This window comes from Elephantulus edwardii, unplaced genomic scaffold, assembly GCF_000299155.1.
Source record: "Elephantulus edwardii isolate Elephantulus edwardi_28Jun2011 unplaced genomic scaffold, EleEdw1.0 scaffold00053, whole genome shotgun sequence".
Classification (NCBI taxonomy): domain Eukaryota; kingdom Metazoa; phylum Chordata; class Mammalia; order Macroscelidea; family Macroscelididae; genus Elephantulus; species Elephantulus edwardii.
Window position 1 is genome coordinate 15,381,141 of NW_006399803.1, and position 9,238 is coordinate 15,390,378.

General features: G+C 38.0%; 1 protein-coding gene and 2 pseudogenes across 1 annotated transcript in view; 1 reads left to right on the forward strand and 2 right to left on the reverse strand.

Moving 5' to 3' along the window:
* ELMOD2 (ELMO/CED-12 domain containing 2) overlaps positions 1-9,238 on the reverse strand; it is a 44,450-nt gene that overhangs the window by 14,053 nt on the left and 21,159 nt on the right. The window contains exons 5-6 of the mRNA XM_006887044.1: positions 8,062-8,195; positions 3,390-3,458 (exon numbers count right to left, since the gene is read on the reverse strand). Coding sequence (XP_006887106.1) covers positions 3,390-3,458; positions 8,062-8,195 — 203 coding nt within the window. The remainder of the gene's footprint in view (positions 1-3,389; positions 3,459-8,061; positions 8,196-9,238) is intronic.
* LOC102872682 lies at positions 329-1,521 on the reverse strand (annotated as a pseudogene).
* Positions 6,894-7,154, forward strand: LOC102865782 (annotated as a pseudogene).

Below are 9,238 nucleotides of genomic sequence, written 5' to 3' on the forward strand. Positions count from 1 at the left end.
GGGGAGAAGGGTGCAACAATGAATGAATGGAATCCCAAAATCTCTGTAGATGTTCATTGAAATGAAAAATAAACAACCTAAATTTAAAAAAAAAAAAAAGGATATAATACTTGTAAAGTTTACTTAAGTCTTTTCAGCCACAGGAATAGCAATAGAAAAAAATGTTCAGAAATTTCAAAACAAAACAAAAATCTATTCTTCAGATGACATGCATGATTTAAAAGTCTAGGCAGGATACATTGCTCTACACCCCCAGTGACGGAAAATAAAAGCTCACGTCAATTTTTAGTTTGCAGATGGTCAAAGAATTTTGTATTTCAGCAGGAGTTCAAATCTTCTGGATCTTTTCACCAACAACTACCGGATTTTTTTTCTGATTTTTCTCAGCAGCATCAGCTTTGTAATTGTAAGAGCAACTGTGTACATCCGAGTAATGGTGCACATCACAGTAACATTTCCACACTACATTCAAACCCAGGAAGTTCTACTTTCTTCATGCACAGGAAAAAAGAGATTCTTTTTTGTTGTTGTTGTTTTGGTTTTTCAAGACTCTTACTTTGCTCTTCAGATGGTTGCTGTGCTATATGTGGGACTAAAGATAAGAGGATCACATTCGAGAGGAACAAGGTCCTTAGCTCTGGGTTCCTTGTGGATATTCTGTGTCAGGTACTGCTTTGTCCAGACATGTACTATCCATTTGGGAATATGCTACAGATTCTGATAAAAGTGGCTGACTTGATACAGGTCTTGGGTGCACAGATATAGATGTAAAGTCAAATGATGACTGAACTTCCGGGGCACTGCTAGCTGCACAGTGAACTGGTAAAGATTCAGAGAGACTACTGACAGAAGTTGTAGGTGGGCTTATTCTACCATTACTACTATTCTGTCTTTGAAGATGTTCTTTATGGCATACTGAATTCATGACATTGGTACGAGTATTTCCATAGGCACTTGTCTGTAATTAGATTCTTGAGCCATGCGCCTCTGTTGCACGCTCTGATAAAAGTACAAGCACTCTGGACTGGGGTCCCTACTGCACTGAAGATGCTCTGTAATCCTCCCTCTGTACAGCAGTGCCCAGCTCTCTATGTCAAGTTGTCTTTCCTACTGTTGCTTGGGACAGTTGAGGTCGATGAGCAAAGACCTGTCCTGTATGTTGAGACAAACATTAGCTTCTTGCCTTCCCTATTCTCATAAGCAGTGACTTAAAAGTTTGAGTTTTATGCAAGAAAACATTTTAAAGCCTTCCGTGTTTTACTGCAGCAGACTCCTGATTCAGTTTGGCAGTGGCTCTCTCTACCTGATGCGCCGCCCACCATTCACCTTCAGTGAACAGGGGACAGGTTGCTGTACCCCAGCTTGCTCTGGCCCTGCCCAGAGAATTTATTTTTATGATCTAACATTATCATCAGAATATAAAAATAAAATATTAATATCAATCTATAATAAGATCTCAATTTGCATTTTCCTTCAGTTTTCAAAGCTATATCTTACTTTTCTATTTTCAAAGCTATTCATTTTTCTTCTCAGAGTCAGCCAGTTTGCTGTGATCCACACAAACACCTCTGCATAAGCAATGAAACAGATAAGACATTCCTCTGGTACTTCCTGCTTCCAGCCAAAATACAATTAACATTAGCTATAATATCCCTAGTAACACGACTGCTTCCAAATCCAGGCTGTACCTCTGGCAGTTCTCTGCTGATGTGCTGTTCCAGTCATTTTTGGACAATCTTACTTGCATATGATATCAATATTGTTCAATAATTTCCATACTCTGTTGGATCTTCTTTCTTTGGAATGGGAACAAATATAGATCTCTTACAGTCAGTTGGCCAAGTGGTTGTCCTCCAAATTTCTTGACACAACTTGGTGAGCACATCTAGAGCAGCATGTTACTTGAAATACATCAACTGGCTGACTCTGAGAAGAATGGAAACCCCAGAACACTTGATTGTGCTAATACGAAACCTATTCTTGAATGAGGTGGCAGTTGTCAGAACAGAGAAAGGAAACACTGCATGGTTCAAAACTGGGAAAGGTGTAAGCCAGGGACGTCTCCTATCTCCATACCTTTTCAATCTATATCCAAGAACAGATTATCCAGAAGGCTGGGCTGTATGAGAAGTGTGGCATTAGGCTTGGAGATGAACTCATCAACAATCTGAGTTATGGAGATGACACAACCCTGCTTGCTGAAACTGAGGAGGACCTGAAGCATTTGCTGCAGAAGATCAAGGATTGCAGCCTTCAATATGGATTGAGGCTCAATATAAAAAAAAAAAATTCTCACCACTGGGCCAAATGGCAGCATCAGAATGGATAGTGAAGAGATTGAGATTGTTCACAGCTTTAGTTTGCTTGGCTTCACAGTCAACACTCGTGGCACCAGCAGCCAGGAAGTTCAAAGATGTATTGTGCTGGGAATGTCTGCTGTTAGGGACCTCTCCAAAGTACTTAAGAATAATGATGCCAGTCTGGAGACTAAGGTGTGCCTGATACATGCCATGGTCTTTGCAATCACTTGTTATGCATCAGAGAGCTGGATAATGACTAGGAAGGATGGAAGAATTGATGCCTTTGAGCTGTGGTGTTGGAGAAGAGTATTGAATATACCATGAACTGCTAAGAAAACAAACAGGTTTGTCCTAGAGAGGGTTAAAAAAGGTTGCTCCTTGGAGGCAAGGATTCTGAAACATCGTCTGACACACTTTGGACATGCTGCAAAGAGGGACCAGTCCTTGGAGAAGGATGTCATGCTTGGTAGGGTGGACGGACAGTGCAGAAGAGAAAAACCCTCTAAGAGGTGGACTGATTCAGTGACTGGGGAAATTGGGGTGGGAGGGTTGGAGAGAGTGGGGTTGACACAGGATAGAGCAGAGTTTAGGGCTGTTGTACACAGGGTCACTATGAGTCACTGGCGACTCAATGGCACATAACAAATTCATTTTTCATTACTATTTTTAAATCTATTTTTCATGAAAAATATATTTCTATTTTATAAACTATGTCCTATAATAAAAATACACTCGGGGAGCTCTGGTGGCCTAGTGGCAAGAAAGCTGCACTGCAATCCCAGAGGCGCACAGTTCGAATCCATCAGATGCTCTGCCGGGGAAGGAGGGACAATCTCTTCCTGTACCAGTCAGATCTGATTTGACGGTACACTCACACAAAAATAATAAAATAAAAATTAAAAAAAAAAAATACACTCAAATACATACAAAACTGGCTCATGATAATATTTACTGTTAAAAAGAATACATCATGTAATATCCAATATTATGTTCTTATTAAATATTATTATTTAAAAATACCTTGGAAAGTTTTAAAATTTCTTAATCATCTTAAATCCAAGGGATCAGTTTATCATATACCCATCTTACCCTAATTTTGGATGATTTGAGCGGGAAAGAATCTGATGAGCTGCAGTGGTATAATTTTCACTGAAATACCTAGGATTTTAAGGGGGGGGAAAAAAAAAGGAAATGAACACAGGTCTTTCCATTTTTAAGATAACCAGAAACAGCTTTGAAAAGCTACAGTCAAATCGATAATCATAGCTTATTGTCAAACAATTATTCCAGTATCCTTCTAAATCACTTGAGTGGTTCACAAATGCTTCCATATGAAAACTTAATTCAAGTCTATCAGGGAGCTCCAGTTCAAGTTCAAGTCCATCAATTGCTCCATGGCAGAAAGACAGGCAATCTCCTACCATGTGATTTATTGCCTCTGAAAATTGGCTGGAAGGTCAGCTATGGGTCAGTTCCAACTGAACAGTACATAACAAAGTTCTTAAGCAACAAAATCTTCTCAAATCTTTGGGTCACTTAATAGGTCACTGAATAATCACATACACTTAGAACGACTGACTAGATGTTCATGTGAGGAAAAGAAGCCACATGAAAAATGGATTTCTATTGCTCACTTAAATTTTCAGAGGGCATGACCATTACAATTTTCAAAAAGAGTTAAGATTTGTAATGAAAGCTGTCATCCATTTTCCCTATGTTTATTTTATATATTTTCAACACTATGACCTACTTGCTGACTTTATTTTGAACCTAAATATCATAGCTCCATACACAAAAGGGCATGATTCTAATACAGCTAATTCTATATTTCCTACCATTCCTAATACAAGTAATCTTTAATTTATAATATATTTGATTTATAATGGAACACATTTATAACTTTTGGGCTTTTTTTCTGAGTGAGGTTTGTTTCTTCTACTGTCTTATCGTCTGTACCACAGGAGGGAGGTGGAAGTCTGGTTTCATGATGATTCACACCCTTGGAAACCCTAGAGAGCAGTTAGGATTGCTGAGCCAGAATTAACTCAATGACAGTGCACTTTATAATGAAAGGCAATAATGGAAATGAAAAAAAGAAAACCAAAAAAGTATTCAACTTACAACAGAACAGAGTTGGTTCTATCTGTGTATAATTCTTTCCTTAGCTTTTTATATTAAACATACAAAATCAATCTTAGAGGATTAACAGGGATAACAGGGGAAGAAGAGAAGGGGAGGAAAAAAGAAATGAAGTATTAATAAAGTTGCTGAAATGGAGGCTGCTCTGAAGTTGAAAACTACCTGGTTTTTCTTGTCAATCAAACAACTGCTAAGATTTTGAATCTTGGCCATCTTTAGACATTAGCTCTTAACAGGAGAAAAATATATGCCATTTAATGGGCTTATAAGAATCATGTTCCATATTCTAGGGTCATAGTCTATTAAATTATTTAAACACTAAGTTAAATTGAATTATCTTCTAGCAAATGCTGAATTTTTTCCTTTTTATTTCTCAAGAAAATAGCCAAAGAACGGCAACTCAGCAAAAGTTAAAATAACAGGATTATTATGAGCCTAATCAAGGGCAAATCTGCTCAAATATCAGTGTTTGTTGATAGAAAGTTAGTATTTTAAAAAAGACAAAAACACAACCTTTTAAAGGTTAAAAACAAAAGAAAGAATGCATGTGTTCTGGAAAAGGAAGAATTTTCTATATTTTATAATTTTTCTAACAGATACAAACTAGATATATCCTACTTATATTCCAAAGACGAGTTTCTGTTTATCAAAGTAAAAATGGCAATGTGACTTCCTGTAATTAATATATTTTTTAAAGATTTCTGTGCTTTATCTTCAAGGGAGATGCAATTATGGGAAACTGGTGGCATAGCGCTTTACGAACTGGGTTTCTAAACAAAAGGTCAGCAATTCAAATCCACCAGCAGCTTCACAGAAGAAAGATGTAGTCTGCTCCTGGGAAATATTTACAGCCTTGGAAAACTTTAAAAGGGTCCCCATGTGTTAGAATCAATTTGAGGACAGTGTGTTTAGTTGATGCTCATAAAATTTTGGGCATTACAGAAAATTAAATCTTTTCATGTTAAATATTACATACTGAAATTTAGCCCTCCCCATACATAAGAAGCCTTTTACATAAAAACAAAACTACTGCCACCAAGTCTATTCTGACTCAAACAAACTACAGGACAGAGAACTGACTCTCAGGATTACTAGGCTGTTAATATTTACACACAGGCCAACTGCCACATTTTTCTCCCAGAGAGTGGCTGATGGATTTGAATCGCCAGTGTTTTGCTGAGTAGCCCAGTGCTTTCTCCATTATGCCACCTGGGCTCCTTATCCATGGGGACCTAAATATTTGCTTTCAATGTTAGCAACATAATTTAGCTCAATTTCAGGATCAGTCTTTCCCTGCCCCATAAGATTTATCTAAACAATTGTTTCTATTCCAGACATTCTACAGTCTGTTGGCAATTCAGAGAAATATTTAGATAGTAGTAGTAGATCTGTTCATTTGTTTATTCATGGAGAAAATGAATCTTCTAGTTCATTTTCTAGTTTAAACTACCAATTCTGGTATGAGTTATATATGTTGGGATTTTACATTTGTAGTCACACACGTATTGTTGTTGTTGTCGTTGTTATGTGCCATCGAGTCACTTAGCACTCATAGTGACCCTATGTATAAGAACCCTAAACACCATTCTATGCTGTGCCAACCTCACCATCTCAAACACACTCATTCCCACTACTCCAATCACAGAATCGATCCATCTCATTGAGGGTCTTCCTCTCCTGCACCATCCCTCCACTCTCCCAAACAAGATGTCCCTCTCCAAGGACCAGAACCTCCTTGCAACATGCCCAAAAGCTTCAGAATCCTTGACTCCAAGGAGCATTCTGGCTTCACTCTCTCCAGAACAAACCTGTCTATTCTCCTAGCAGTCCACGGTATATTCAACACTCTTCTCTAGCCCCACAGCTCAAAGGCATCAATTCTCTTCCTATCATCCCTATTCACTGTCTAACTCTCCGATGCATAACATGTAATTGCAACGACTATAGCCTGGATCAGGTGCACCTTAGTCTCCAACCTGATGTCATTGTACTTCAGTACTCTTGAGAGGTCCCTCACAGCTGACATTCCCAATGCAATTCATCTCTTGATTTCTTGGCTGCTGGTACCAAGAGTGTTGACCATGGAACCAAGTAAACTAAAACTGTTAACTATCTCAATCTCGTCACCATCCATACTGATGCTGTCAATTGATTCAGTAGTGAGAAACTTTGTTTTCTTGATGTTGAGCTTCAATCCATATTAAAGGCTGCAGTCCTTGACCTTCTGCAGCAAACGCTTCAGGTCCTCTTCAGTTTTAGCTAGCAGGGTTGTGTCATCTGCATAACTCAGGTTGTTGATGACTCTTCCACCAATCCTGATGCCACATTCCTCCTCGTACAGTCCAGTGTCTCAGATGATCTGTTCTGCACACAGATTGAAAAGGTATGGAGATCTCTTCTGAGGGTCACATTGAGCTGCTGCTGCTTTGAGGGAAGTCTTTAGAAATCACCACCATGGCGGAAGACATTAAGACCAAAATCGAGAACTACCGAACTGCCCCTTTGGATAGCCGCTTTCCCAACCAGAACCAAACCAAGAACTGCTGGCAAAACTACCTGGATTTCCACCGCTGCGAGAAGGCAATGACTGCCAAAGGTGGTGATGTCTCCTTGTGTGAATGGTATCGGCGCGTATACAAGTCCCTCTGCCCCCTGTCCTGGGTGTCAGCCTGGGATGACCGCAGGGCAGAAGGCACATTCCCTGGGAAGATCTGAACTGGCCCACCTTACCTCTCTGCCAGAATCTTAAATTGTGACTTAACTAATAATAAAGACTTACTGGAAAAATGTAAAAAAAAAAAAAAGAAAAGGTATGGAGACAAAATACATCCCTGACGGACCCCCTTCTTGATTTTGAACCATGAAGTGTCTCTTTGCTCTGTTCTGACAACTGCCTCTTGGTTCAAGTACAGGTTTCGCATTGGCACAATCAAGTGTTCTGGGATTCCCATTCTTCTCAGTCAGCCACAGCTTGTTGTGATCCACAGTCAAAAGCCTTTGCATACTCAATGAAACACAGATAGACATTCTTCTGGTATCAGAGAAGAAAAAAGTAAAGTTCATAAAAACACCAACCAAGCCCATTGCCACTGAGTTGATTCATACTCATGGTAACCTTTCAATTCAGGTTTCAGAGGCTGTAAATATAGATGGGAGCAGCCTGCCTACTTTCTCCTGGGAAGCAGCTGGTGGACTTGAACTGCTGACCTTTGGATCACCAGGGTTCCTCATAATCTCTGAAAGTGTTGGTATTTAAGAATATAAAGAGATAATATATAAATAGCATCATCTTATCTGGTTAAATTTTCTAAATCACAGAAGGAAAAAAGAGGCAAGAGAGTATATACATAAATATACACACACAATTTGAGAGGCATTAAAAGGGAGGATAGGTACATAAAAGAGAAGTGTTGGTAACACAAGAAATGACAAATACATAGTATTTCTCCATTTCTAGTGTCTTCATTATTACCTTTCCCCTCTGTCCATTATTACCTTTAGTGCTGCAGCTATTAAAATTCAGAAAGAATACAGAGTATTATACTAATAATAGAATTTAATTAGATTTAAGAGTACATGCAATATTATTTCAAGAAGAAAAGAAAAGTCTCTTTTCACTTACACAAGATTGATTAATCCAAGTATGCCCATGCCTCGAAAGTCTGTTTTGGGATCATCACCCTGGAAACCAATGTCGGCCCACTGCTTGGAGATTCTGGCCTTCAACTTGTCCTTGGGCATTAACAAATTCCAAAGCTGTAAAAACATGCTTTCATATTACAAGTAATAGTGATGCACTCATTACCTAGACAGCTTCTTATAGAGCTTATACATCTTGTCCCAATTGCTTAAAATCTTGTTTAATTGCTTCCAATTAAAGAACTTGTAGGAACAAATCACATGTTCAAAAGCTGTATTTAGAGAGCTTTTCAAGTATCTCAAAACATACAGCATATTTAAATAAAAAGATTAATATAAAAGAACAGTAGATTTTGAAAAGATAATAAAAAATAGAAATAGAGAAAACAAATAATAGAAATCAGAAACAGCAACATGCTTTTATCACTAAGACATGCATATATGCTATTAAATGTCTTTTCCACCCTGCCCTACTCTTGCATATTACTGGTTGCTACAATCCTCCAGCTACTTTTCAGAGTTCTTACAGAAAAGAAATTATACATTTGTAGTTGTTTTTCTTAGTGCTCTTAAGAGTCAGGATTGTAGACCTGCTCATACAGCAATCTTTCCAAAACAAACTGCTTTCAAACTGTTGGGTTGGGTTTTTTTGTTTTGTTTTTTTACTGTCAGTAGTATTCTAAAAAAAAATAAATGAATAAAGGTTCCAGACTTTCTAACAGATACTATCAGAGCTTCTTTCCCCTTTATCTTCAGTTATGTTAAGTTTCCAATATCAAGTGTATTTTCTTCAGATATAATCACTTAAAAAATTACATAAAAATAGGTGAAATGGAAGGACAAGAAGCTCAGGTCTACATCCTGGAAGTAAAGGAAATCATTTTATCTCTGGGTCATAGATCTTCCATACCTTATGTAAAGAGGTTGAATAAGTCTAATATGTTTTCATCTCATCATCTGCGAGTCTTTATGTATTTGTAAGTTAGAAATATTAAACAATAAAATGCCCAATTAAATTTTTACTTTCTTAATTTTTAACTCTATGGTGACATTATTTTATGTTGTTGTTGTTATGTGCTGTCGAGTCGCTTGAGACTCATAGCGACCCTATGTACAACAGCCCTAAACTCTGCTCTGTCCTGTGCCAATCACACTGTCTC